Source organism: Chrysemys picta, chromosome 5 (genome assembly GCF_011386835.1).
Source record: "Chrysemys picta bellii isolate R12L10 chromosome 5, ASM1138683v2, whole genome shotgun sequence".
In the NCBI taxonomy this organism is placed as follows: Eukaryota; Metazoa; Chordata; order Testudines; family Emydidae; genus Chrysemys; species Chrysemys picta.
In genome coordinates this window covers 61,798,865-61,812,160 of record NC_088795.1, presented here as the reverse complement: position 1 = coordinate 61,812,160, position 13,296 = coordinate 61,798,865, and the positions used below count along the sequence as shown (strand labels likewise).

The following is a 13,296-nucleotide window of genomic DNA, read 5'->3' as shown; positions in this document are numbered from 1 at the left end:
TACATTGGTTGAGTCATTTGAGGAACTTTATACACTTACTGCTACTCTGGCATTTTAGCAGACCTATCCTTAATAAACTCATATTTAATCTCAATGAACAATGAGATTAAAAAATCTTAAATTTGACTATCAGTTTTCTTGTTCAAAATTGTACTTATTTAAGGACAGACAGGCAGAAATGGGTTTCCTTCTACCTATTGATCAATCATTCTCAAAACATGAGAGGAAAAAGGAGGACAAATAGTCATCAATAAAAATAGCACACTCTTGCTTCCTCCTAAGAATCTCAAAGTGACAGAGCGATGGGGAAGAGAGAAAAATCAAAGTGCAGTTTCATATAGAAACTGGAGCAAGTGCTACCAAACCAGTGTCCAATAGCAGAAGTGAGACTGCCTTATTCACTGATGTAAATATAATGGTCATGTTGGCGGAAAAAGAAGAAAGAGATTAAAAACAAAGAAGAAGGAGGAGGACAAAACGGACAAGAGGAAGGCAAAGAGAAAGAGCGTTAGATTGGAGGAAAATAATTTTTAACCAAGTCATTTATCATTTATCAAATAATACACAGACTAAAGATAGGAATTTGTTTTTGGTTCTGCTGATGTGCGTTCATTGTAGGGAGACATCTTTAAACAGCATAATCTGGATATTGATATATGCTAGATTTATAGGTTTCCCCCTTGCCTGTGAGCATCTCTTGCTCCTAATGTAGACTTTTAAATTAACTGTGACCAAAGAAAAATAGGTAAGATATTGAGGTAACGTAGAATTCCCCCAAAAAGGGGATAAAGGAAGAAACTCTAAAATGTCCCAAAGTAAATAAATAAAATTGGCCAACTATCATTTAAACAGCCAGTGTCAAAGCAGGATACCATGGGCATTTGATATCTCCCACCCTTCATTCAGTTATGTGTGAAAACAAATTATCAGATGACTTGGGAGGAATTCTGTTGCTTGACTAAAAAAGGGCTGAATCTCATTTACAGTAAGACCTCTTTATGCTGCCTGAGAAATGTAAAGGGCCTTAAATGTAAATGAGAATCAGAGTTGAACTGAAATAGACTTTTGACTTTTTCTGAGTTTCATGAATACCACTAAAACCAATCATTAAGGCAGAATATGATATATAACACTTGATATATACATTTAAAACATTTTTAAAATTAAAACCAGCTATCCATATCAACAGCACTAAAGCACTCTAAAACATAATTACTGTGCCATTAGTCCATGTCTTAGATGGTCAAAGCCACTTGATATTTGGCCTTGTGCCTCACAAAATGTATGTGCATGCAATTTATGATACAGCAAACATGTCCTGATGTACTTTCTTGCTCTGTTATACTATGCTATATAGTGCACTTCCCTGGATCTTTTGGTATTTCCATTCACTTCATGTACACTAAAGACCTCTGTGCACTTTAAGAGTTAATCAGTTTATTTTTGATGTTGCTTCTTAATTCAGAAATCCTGCCTGTACTTGTAAAGGACAAGTGGCCAATATTACAAGTATTGATTTTGGAGAATCACTCTAGTTCTCTATGAACATCTTAGCAAGAGTTATGTTTAAACATAACCATTATTACTGAGATTCTGAACTCTTAACTCAAACAAAGCTCCCTTTAAAGTCAAGAGGAGTTTTGACTGTGTAAGGGGGGAGCATGGAGCCCAAAAGAAGACGGTATGCCCATGCTACTGCCTTTTACATTGGAAGTGGTGCTAAAGTTAAAGGTTGTTTCTGTAGTTCTATGTAGACTATATGAGAATTAACAAAGGCCTCAAACATGTAATAACGACTTAGTCAAGCAGTCAGAATAAAATATATTTAGGGATATTGATCCCATTCATCTGAGTTAAGTGCTGAAAATGCATTTGTTTTGAGGAATGCTGCTCCCAAAGACAGCTGCTATGGACAAGGCATTGCATTGCCCTTTCAAAGAGAGAGAAATTATAGCAGTTATTTCTTTTGCTTTAAGCAAAACAGTAAATTGATAACATTTTGCCAGTTCAGCAGATCTCATAAATTGCTAGTTAAGGTTGCCTTGCCCTTAAGCTATGATCAGCCAGTGAGTGATTGCTGTCATGATGTCCACCATAGGTCCCACAGACTTGTTTTGTGGCTTTAGCTTGTATTTGTTTGGGTGTATTGCTTGGGAAGTTTTGTGAATAGAGTGTCGTTGCCATTCTGAAGTGGAATGAACTTTCCTGTTAGTGAAGTGGAATTAATCTCTTACCATTAGTAAAGTTATATTTTCCCTAATTCACTTCCAGAATTGTTAATGTTATTATTGGTCAAATTCTGGTCTCCTTGATGCTGCTGTAAGTTCAGAGTTACTCCACTGAAATCACTGAAGTTGTTCTGGATTTACACCCGAGTAACTGAGAGCAGAATTTGGCATGGTTACTTCAAATGCATCTACATTACTATTTATGAAATCACAATAAGGAACTATGTAACACTTAGTCTGCCTGCTGCCATATTTAAGTTCCACCCTTCTCCCAGTTTTGGGGTGCACTCTGAGACCATTTTACATTTTGCTAAAAGTTGGTGTAGGATTCCATGAACTCAGTGTCTTCATTATTCATTTTTTCTGTATTTTCAGGAATTATTTACTTGATATCAGCTCTCAGTCATTTGGATTATACTATGATGTTCTTGACTGTTTCTGCACGGGATGGTGGTGGCCTTACCTCTGTTGTTAATGCATCTGTCACAGTAAACATCCTCCAGACTACTTTGGCACCAGCTATATTTGAGAGGTCACGATATACCTTTTCTGTTCCTGAAGATGTCCCTGAAGGCAGCCCTGTTGGAACTGTAAAAGCAAGGGAGCCTTTAAGTAAGTTCTCCACTTAGATTGCATTCAGACAGATTGCAAAATGTTCTAATTGTAACTGGTACAGAAACATATGAAAATGATCTCTCTTTTTTAACTCATTATTTTTTTAATATGTCAAACATGCTTGTAGGCTGGTGGACTCAATCACCCGCCTGTGGAAAGTAATCAGCCACACCCAGATCAGTTCTTAGTCCTTGCCTCAGTGATCTGTGTATTGTCCAACACACGAAAAAGGAAATGTTGAGTGAGAACGCAAAGTAATAATCCTGTTTCTAACACAGTCTGTGGGACCCTTTGGCATCTTAGTAGTCAGGGCCTCCACCCAGCATAGGTAAATTTGCAGAGCCTCTCACCCCCCCGTAGTCCTCCACTGTAGTTACAAGAATGCTTTCCCAACTCTATCCTGGAGGTTCCCTCTGAGAATTGAGACTCTCATCTATATCCCTGCCTGGTAATCATCAGCTGATGCAGACCAGCTGATGCTGGCCAGTTGGGTCAGATGATTCCTAGCACCTGCCTGCCGGGCTTCTCTCCAGAACAGGGATAACCGGGCCGTAAAAAGAACAGATCACCATTCCAATACTATATACAAGAAGTATGCTTAAATTTACAACTGGATCCCCTTTAGAACATAGATTCCCAAACTGTGATCCATGGAGCACTTCTTGGTGGTCTGTGGTGAGCTGGTAGGTCACATGGGATACTGCTTTCCACCTCATTATTTCCAGTTGTTAACTAGCACTAAAAGACAGCTAAAATACATTAAATACTTCTGTACTATTGCTTTTCCTTGTAAGCAATTGCTGTAGTTACAGCCTGGATGTTGTTATATCACAGGTGGGTGCAAACATGCATGTGCAGGGAGGTGTCCATGTGGCAATCTTTGTTAACGTTTGGTCCACACTGAAGAAGTTAGCAAATCCCTGTATTAGAGCAATAGTAAGGTGCAACTCTTTGAGGGAATCTAGACAGCTTGCTGCCTTAAAAAATGTTTTCCCAAATTGAATGGAGAAATCCTGGTGATCTTATAATGTTTTTCTAAATCAATTTTATTCTTTATTTTCTTAGAGGAAAAGGCTCAAATTCTGCTACATTCTTTATAGCTGCAGAAGACCCTAACTGGGCACCTCTGGTGTGGCTCTTCTGCAGAACATTGTGGAGACAGGATTTGGGAATCTTGCAAAAGGAATCCAAATACCATGTTGGTGATGGAGTTCTACATATAAGAAAGCAGGGGCAAGGGCTTTGTATAGATTTGTGAGTACATCAATCCACCACCTTTCTCCCCCATGGAAGGACAGTGCATTGGCCGCAGGTGTCCTGCCAGGGCTACAGTAGTGCCCAGGGAGCAGGGGTGGCTCCAAGCACCAGCGCACCAAGCACGTGCCTGGGGCGGTAAGCCACGGGGGGGCGGCCTGCCAGTCGCTGTGGGGGCGGCAGTCAGGGAGCCTTTGGCGGCATGCCTGCATGAGATCCACCGGTCCTGCAGCGGCAATTCGGCGGCAGGTACGCCAAAGCCGCGGGAACGGTGGACCTCCCGCAGGCGCGCCGCCGAAAGCCGCCTGACTGCCGTGCTTGGGGTGGCAAAATACATAGAGCCGTCCCTGCCAGGGAGTGGCTCTGCTAATGTACTATGGTCCTGTGGAAAAGGGTGGGAAAGAATATTACGCTGCAGTGGAATATTTAACAACTTGGACGTAGCAAAAGTGCATTTAGAGAAAAACTCAATGAAATGCAATTCTTTTAATGTATTGCCATGTTTTTTCAGTTCTGGCTATATTGAATCTAGGCTTATAGTGATATTGTTCTGTTAAAAATGACATAATTATTGGAGGTTTTCACTATATTTTATATAATGGGAAGAAAATGAGTAAGCAATGACATTTTCTCTATAAAGGTTTATCATACCAGGGAGGTGAAAATCAAACATCTCATAAATGGACAAAATAGATGCAGTCAGATGCAGCCTGTATAGTATTCATTTTATTGAAGGGCTCCAGGGACATGAGCAAGGAAACATAAAGAGCTCAGGAAAGAAAAACATCTGTAAAGGGGATTACATTTTTTCAGCTGATTCTAACAACATTGCAGCATATTCTTCACAGATGTTCTATAGTGTATTGTATTAAGTACTCATATTATCAGTTGCTTATTTTTTTACATTGGTTGTTTTTGTTCCCACTTGTAGATACTTTCGAAGTGATCTCTTACACAATTTCCTCTGGTGATCCTTATGGAAGATTCTCTATTGACCCTCAATTTGGTATCATTCTCACCAAAAAGCAGCTGGACCATGAAACTCAGTCTCTCATTGTCCTTACTGTCCAGTCACAGTTAGGCAGCTCCCCTGTCTACAGTAGCACCCAGGTCAATATATCTGTGATTGATGTCAATGACAATCCTCCAGTATTTCTTACAGAATCTGATAAGATAACTATATCTTATAGTACAGTTCCTGGCACAGCTCTATACATTGCTCATGCAGAAGATAAAGACAGTGGGCTAAATTCAGTAATCAAATATACTATTGCAAACAGGCAGTCAAATGCATTTACCATTGATCCAAGCCTTGGGGTGGTATATCTCACCAGGACTCTGTTCACAGATAAGCAGCATGAATACGCTCTCCATATAACAGCTGAAGATCACGGAACTCCTCCACTGAGTTCTCTGCTAAAGCTGACAGTGATTGTTGAAGAGCAAAAGATGGGCACCACCTTGACTTTTGAAAACTTGGTGTATCAAGTGGAAGTCAGTGAGACTTCTTCACTGGATGCCAAAATTCTGCAAGTAAAAGCCCACACACAAGTTCCACAGCACACTGCCTCACAGATGGTGTACTCCCTGGAGCCTAGCAAAGATTCTGCTGCATTTGGAATTGACCCTGTCACTGGCTGGATTTACCTCCGGAAATATCTGAACTATGAATTTACACAGATGTACAATTTTAGAGCCTTTGTCAGCAGCCCAGAGGACAGCTCAGGGCAAAATGCGAGTACATCAGTAATTGTTAATGTCCTGGATGAAAATGACAATTCCCCAGTGTTCATGCGTGATCTTTATTTTTTTGAAATTGAGGAAAGTCCAGTTCCCCGAGGTGTGGTTGGTACCATCACAGCAGTTGACAGAGACTCAGGAAGAAATGGACAGCTTTCCTATTTCCTTTTGTCAGATGGAAAGTTTTTCAAGATTAATTCCAACACAGGTAGCATGTTATGAGTTGTAATCTCCCCATTATTTCTTTTAGAAAGAAGTCTTCCTCTAAAGGAATTAATGTAATGTGTGAAGTCCAGGAACTGTCATGTCTGTCTTGGGTCAGAATATGCATAATATGCAAAAAGTTGGGATGGAATAATCAGTGAAGAATAGGATAACCTAGAGGGTTTGTTTTTTCACTCAACTCAGTCATGGCTTTTCTTTGCTTACTCACTCATGAGTTTGTGTTTGATCTTAGAAAATTCGGGAGTATTAAATAATAGCTTCAGTAAATCATATGAAAAATTCCTAATTGTCTAGTGGTCGAGTAAGTTTGAAAAGAAATGATCAGCGATAAACAAGAATGAAAGGAGTAGTGACATTTTAAAGGGAGCACATTTGTGAAAATCTTGAATAGTTATAGTTTAAAACCGTGAATTGAATATATCAGTAGTGTTGCAAAAAGAAAATTCTCAGAAAAGTTATGCACTGTAAAATGAATCCCAGAATGCTCTCACTAATAACCATTATCTCCAGTATGTTTTAGCAGCGTAGAATAAAATACTAAAAGTCATGCAGAAGGGAAGCCTTTAAGATACATGGTACTGTGAATATGCTGACTAGCAAAAGATTGCTTTGGCAATACAGATCTGTGATGTGAGATTCCAACCCGTAAAATGGTGTATACCCAGAGGTCAAAGGGCCCTTCTAGATACTTTGGAAATGTGACATCTCAAAATAAAACTACTGTTTCAAAGTAAAGTCTTGTATAATAAGCTTATAAAAGTTTAAAGATAAACTGAGACAGGGAGACAAGTAACAGAGAAGGTCTTAAAATGTATAATATAACTCCATCTATCTGAAAAACAGGGGGACACTCAAAATCCTCACATACATGTGAGTGCAGTTGAGCAGCTGTCCGGAAGCTTGTATTTAAATTGACCACTGGGATCTCAAGCCTCAGAGTATGTGAAGATTAGGTTTGCTGGTCATCAGAGAGAGTCTGTGTTGAGTTTCTTAACCCCGAAGCACAGAGAAGATAAGGTCAGCAGTTAAAGTCTGCACTTTAGGTTCTCCAATCTGGAATACAATGAAGAGAGGGCCAGATTTCTCCTTTAAAATAGCCAGCCTGCACAGTTGGCTAATGTTGTTTTATTGTGCAAGTTTGTGGGAGCCAGAGTGCAGTAAAAAGAGTGTAGTCTGACTCAGGGGTATATAAGTAAACTTTGATTAACTAGGTGTTTCAGTGGAATGAAGTTTAGTAAACTGGGATAGTACTCTATATACTGTAGTAGGCATATCAAATGACACAAGTGGTTAGTTTAAACTCTGCAGTGTATATTTCTATGAATTTTATACAGTCTATTAAGATTTCACTAATACAGTAAATACACTAATACAGTGCCTTCCCCCACCCCCCACCCCCTTTTTTTTTTTTGGTCCAACAGGTGAAATTATAAACTGGGTTGCATTAGACCACGAGCAACAAACTCACCATCAGTTGATCGTACTAGTAACTGACCATGGTGACCCCCGGCATAATGCCACAACAACTGCATATATCTTAGTTGCTGACCTCAATGATAATCAGCCTTACTTCCCTCAGATTCCATCTGGAAAAGAAGTAACCCTCAAGGTTTGTAGAACCTGTTTCAGTGACTTTCTAATCTGGTCAATCATAGTAGTACAGGATTTGTTTTGAGCACCATCTTGTGGCAAAAAGCTTGAATTGTAAACGAGACTTCCTTCCAAAGCGCAGTTCACACACCACAGAGTGCTGTGTTTAATGAAATACATGTGCTCTGAATGCTACATGAACATTGTTAAATCAAGTGTATTCTCTAAATAAGACATGTCTTTATTTCATGTGAAAGTTACATTGCCTGTTTCCCCTAGCATGACCTAATGAACAGCATATTCAGATTCAATTAACAGCCTGACATTTTAAGGTAAGTATCAAATAAACAACTTTTTAAAGAAAATTACTTCTAATGTATTATTTGCTTTTTTATTATGGTATTAAATATCATAGGGCAAAAGGTGGGTAAGGCATTCAGGATTTGGCTTCATGTATAATATGGGCAATGTGAATGTATGAACAGTTGGAATTGAACTGTTTCAGGACTATTAAGAGATGAAGATATATTGGTATTTTCTTTAAATTTGCATCTCAGGTTTAATTATGACCTCAGCAACAGGAGATATTAATGATTTCTGTAAAGAAAAGACATGCAAACAAATGAACTTTATTGGAGATTTGCTAGAAATGTATTAATTTAGCAGTATCTCTGAAATGTAGTTTATTTGCATTGACTGTAGCCATTTCTAGAATGGAAAGTGCTCCTAGTATATAAGTACTGAAATTAAGTGTTTTGTGGTGTATGAATTCAATTATGATGCATCAATATCCTTTATAATATGTAAAGTGCTCTTGTAAACATATTATTTGATGGCAGGTTTTGGAAGGACAGCCAGAAGGTACACTTGTCACCACTGTGTTTGCAAAGGACCTTGATTTTGGAAACAATGGTGTAGTGTTATATTCAATATTGTCAGGTAAGAATTTATAATTGTTTTGCCCAATAGAAAGTGTATTAAAATAATGATAGGTCTAAGGGAGCCACTAAACATACAAAGTCTGGTTCCTGTTTACACTGAGGCTCAATTACGTAACTCTGGCAGTGACAAGGGGCTTTGAAGTCAGACTAGGTTTACAACCACTTTTGAGCTCCCTTTACACTGCCGTAGTAGAGGCCTCAGTGTAAGTAGTAATCTGGGTACCATATGACAAATAGGTCATACCAAAATATTTGTGGAGGCATGAGCAGCCAGCTTCCTTCCCATCACCCTCTGCCTCTTCACAGGGGTTTACTTGCTCCTCTGGCAAGTCACAGAATCTTCAGTTAAAAACAGCAGCTTCCCCAAGATTAGGACCATAATCATCCAATAGCACATAAAGTACAGAGTTTATCATTATGAGCAACTGTTTCCATGATCAACTGAAAATTTTCCTGCTATAGGAACAGTTCACGACAATCTGATACAGGCATCATAAAAACATAAGAGCAGCCATACTGGGTCAGACCAAAGGTCCATCTAGCCCAGTATCCTGTCTTCCGACAACGGTCAATGCCAGGTCCCCAGATAGAATTAATAGAACAGGCATCATCAAATGATCCATCCCTGGTCACGCATTCCCAGCTTCTGGAAAACAGAGGCTAGGGACACCATCCCTGCCCATCCTGACTAATAGCCATTGAAGGACCTATCCTCCATGAATTTATCTAGTTATTTTTTGAACCCTGTTATAGACTTGGCCTTCACAACATCCTCTGGCAAAGAGTTCCACAGACCGACTGTGCATTGTGTGAAAAAATACTTCCTTTTGTTTGTTTTAAACCTGTTGCCTATTAATTTCATTTGGTGACCCCTAGTTGTTCTTCAAGTGATTGCTCATGTGCATTCCTCAGTAGGTGTGTGTGCTCGCCACGTGCACCGGTGCCGGAAGGCTTTAAGTCCACTCCGAGCTGACCTCCCTGGATGCCAGTGGCTACATACGGGTGCCCTCCACGCTGGACCGGCTGCACCGACCCCAGCAGCATCCCGGTCCACAGGCAAGCCAGCACTCTGACTGCCACAGTCGCCACCCAGGCAGTACCGTTCGCGGTCGAGGGAAGGTTCCCGACGCTGTTCTCCGAAGAGTGACCACCTCGCTCACAGCCCGCACCAGTCCCTGTTGACCCCCACCCGATTGTCTGGCTGGGTGCTGAGCAGCAAGGAATCGAGGCACCGCTCCGCATCGAGGGAGTGCAGGCCTCAAGGTCAGAGCATGCCCCATCAGGACTGGGACCGACGGCACCAGAGGTCGCCGACTCCGAGAAGCCACTGTAGCCCCTCATGGTACGGGTGCCACTCACACTCTTTGCCCTGGTCAAGGTCCCCGTCATGGCACTGCTCCCGCATCCCTAGGCGTAGATCGCCGGCAACTAGCCATTGTGGATCTGCCCGACAGAGCCGTTCGCGGAGCAGCTGGTACAGACAGTACTCCTGCTCCTCTACATCGGACTCAAGGTCTCGAGCCCGGCACCGCTCATGATGTCACTACTCATCCCCATCCTGGGATAGCAGTCATTCGTATACCAGTGCAGCCTCCCCTTGGAGCCGGCAGTCAGCGGACCAGACAAGTCTGGCAGGGCAGCCTGCCCCAACAGTGCTACAGCAAGTGCAGTGGCACCAGACTCCCTGGCCAGCGCCCTGGTACCAGTGGACCCCATGGGCTCCGACGCAGCCCCCAGTGGTGGCCTGCTCGGTAGCCGGAGCCTCAGACAGACCGTTGGCCTCCCTCTCTGAACCCCCCAGGAAAGGGTAAGCAGGGCACTCTTCCCCAGCCCTGTGCTCAGAAGGGGACCAAGTGCTGGGAACTGCGGCACCAGTGGGGATGCAGAGCGCCTCCCCTCCATCCTCATCTTCCTCTGATGAGGCCATCATGGTGCCTCCTCCTCCTGTTCCCCAGGAGGACACAAAAGACCACCAAGAGCTCCTGAAAATGGTGGCTTCAAGCCTCAGTTTACAGGCTGAAGAGGTGGAGGAGCTTTAGGACTCCCTCTTTGATGTCCTCTCAGTCATAGTGCCAGCCAGGGTGGCCCTCCCTCTCCATGAAGGGGTGGCAAAAATCTCCACTGCCCTGTGGCAGACCCCGTCTTTCTTGCCCCCCATATCTAAGAGGGCAGAGCGGAAGTGTTTCATGCCCACCAAGGGGCATGAATATGGCTATACTCACCCCGCCCCCAACGCCCTGGTGGTCGAGGCGGTCAACCACAAGGAACGTCAGGGCCAGCCCACTCCCACCCCTAAGAATAAGGACTCGAGGAGGCTGGACTTATTTGGTAGAAAACTTTATTCTTCTTCAAGCTTTCAGCTGAGGGTGTCAGACCACCAAGCCCTGCTGGGCAGATATGATTTTAACTTGTGGGGTTCAATGCCAAAGTTTATAGACTCCCTCCAGGAGCGTGATAGGAGTATAAAGCCTTGAGGAGGAGGGCACAGCTGCTGCCAGAGCAGCCCTTCAGGCAGCCTTGGACACAGCAGACACGGCAGCAAGAACTATGGCCTGTGCGGTGTCTGTGCGGAGGGCGTCATGGCTCCTCTTGTCCGGGTTGTCCAGCGAGGCACAGAGCTCCCTGCAGGACCTCCCCTTCGATGGCAAGGCCCTGTTTGCAAAGCAAACAGACGTGAAATTTCACAGTCTCAAGGACTCTCGCACGACCTTAAAGACTCTTGGTCTCTATGTCCTGGCCCTGGCCAGGACTAAGTTCAAGCTTCAGCAGGCCCCCAGCCAAGCCACCCACTCCCGATACGAACCTTCTTATAAAAAATCCAGAGATTATAAGAAGCATCCACAGTGGCAGTCTTGGCCTGTCCCCCAGCCTGGCCCCTCTAAGGGCAAGCAGGCAGGTAAGCGCCAATTTTGATGGGATGCCCAGGGACGACTTACCAGTCTGCACCAGGGATTCACCCAATCTACCCTTCTCCAACTGTCTCTGTACTTTCCTCGGACTGATGGGTCCTCAACACCATCTCCTGGGGCTATACCCTCCAATTAGTCTCTAACCCACCTACCCACCCTCCCTCCCCGTCTCTCTTTAGGGACCCCTCTCTTGAAAGCCTACTCGAGTAAGAGGTGAGGCGGCTCCTTCACCTGGGAGCCATGGAGGTGGTGCCTGCTGAGTTCAGATACAAAGGATACTACTCCCGCTATTTCCTTATCCCAAAGGCCAAAGGGGGCCTCAGGCCCATTCTGGACCTGTGAGGCCTAAACCAGTACATGGTAAAACTCAAGTTCGACATGGTCTCCCTGGCCTCCGTCATTCCCTCCCTGGATCCCAGAGACTGGTACGCCACCCTCCATCTCCAGGACGTGTACTTCCACAGTCACATATTCGAGGGCCACAGGCGTTTCCTCTGCTTCGCGGTAGGACAGGAACACTGCCAGTTCACCGTCCTCCTGTTTGGCCTCTTGATGGCACCCACAGTCTTCACAAAGTGTATGTCTGTGGTGGCAGCCTACCTCAGGCATTGGGGCAGGGGTGGAGGGGGGTCCAGATCTTCCCCTACCTGTAGCTGATCAAAGGCAGCTCCAGATCACAGGTACAGGACCACATAACACTCATCCCGTACACATGTACCACACTGGGGCTGCTGGTAAACAACAACAAATCCACATTGGTACCAGTACAACTAATAGAGTTCATTGACGCGATTCTCAATGCTACATTGGCCAGAGCTTCCCTCCTGCCAGACAGGTTTGAAACCTTGAGGGATCTTATCAGGGCGATTACGAGGTTTCCCAAGACAACTGCCAGGGCGTGCCTCCAATTCCTGGGTCGCATGGCAGCATGCATGTACGTGGTACACCATGCCAGACTCAGGATGCGGCCCCTTCAGCTCTGGCTGACCTCGACATTCTCCCAGTCCAGAGACAGGTTGGACAAAGTCCTCACCGTGCCCAAGTCCATACTAACCTCCCTCCTTTGGTGGTCCATCCCGGAGAACATGCTCCGTTCAGGAGCTGCTCCCCAGCTATAGAGCTGGTGTCCGATGCATTGGACTTGGGGTGGGGAGCCCATGTGGGAAACCTCCAGACGCAAGGCCTGTGGTCCAAGCAGGAACTAGGTCTGCACATAAACGTCAAAGAACTCTGAGCGGTCTGTCTGGCCTGCGTGGCCTTTCGCCCGTGCCTTACGGGCAGGGTAGTCAGAGTTCTCACGGACAACACGGCCTCGATGTTCTACATCAACAGGCAAGGTGGGGCCCATTCTTCAGCCCTCTGCCAGGAAGCTCTCCGACTGTGGGACTTTCTGCATCCCCCACAATATCAACTTGGAAGCCCACCACTTTCCAGGCATCCAGAACTCTCAAGGGATCACCTGAGCCAGGACTTCTCCTTCCAGCACGAGTGGTTGCTACACCCAGAGGCGGCTCACATGATCTTCCGAATGTAGGGCACTCCCCAGCTGGACCTCTTCATGACCAAGCAGAACCGCCAGTGCCCCCGGTTCTGCTCCAGGAGGGGCCTGGGCAAGGGCGTGATTTCCGATGCCTTCCTTCTATCCTGGTTCGCTCAGCTGCTATATGCTTTTCCCCCAATTCCGCTGATCAGCAAGGTCCTGGAAAAAATCAAGATGGACAAGGCTCGCATCCTCATTATTTCCCCACCATAGCCCAGACAACACTGGTACGGGACTCTTATGAACCTTTCCAT

General features: G+C 44.4%; 1 protein-coding gene across 2 annotated transcripts in view; it reads left to right on the top strand.

Annotated features, from left to right (window-relative positions):
* The window catches only part of DCHS2 (dachsous cadherin-related 2), a 224,145-nt gene that overhangs the window by 141,404 nt on the left and 69,445 nt on the right, over window positions 1-13,296 (top strand). For both annotated transcript variants that reach the window (XM_005299347.4, XM_065596475.1), the window contains exons 4-7: window positions 2,604-2,840; window positions 5,029-6,045; window positions 7,484-7,671; window positions 8,492-8,591. In XM_005299347.4, the coding sequence (XP_005299404.2) occupies window positions 2,604-2,840; window positions 5,029-6,045; window positions 7,484-7,671; window positions 8,492-8,591 (1,542 nt within the window). The remainder of the gene's footprint in view (window positions 1-2,603; window positions 2,841-5,028; window positions 6,046-7,483; window positions 7,672-8,491; window positions 8,592-13,296) is intronic.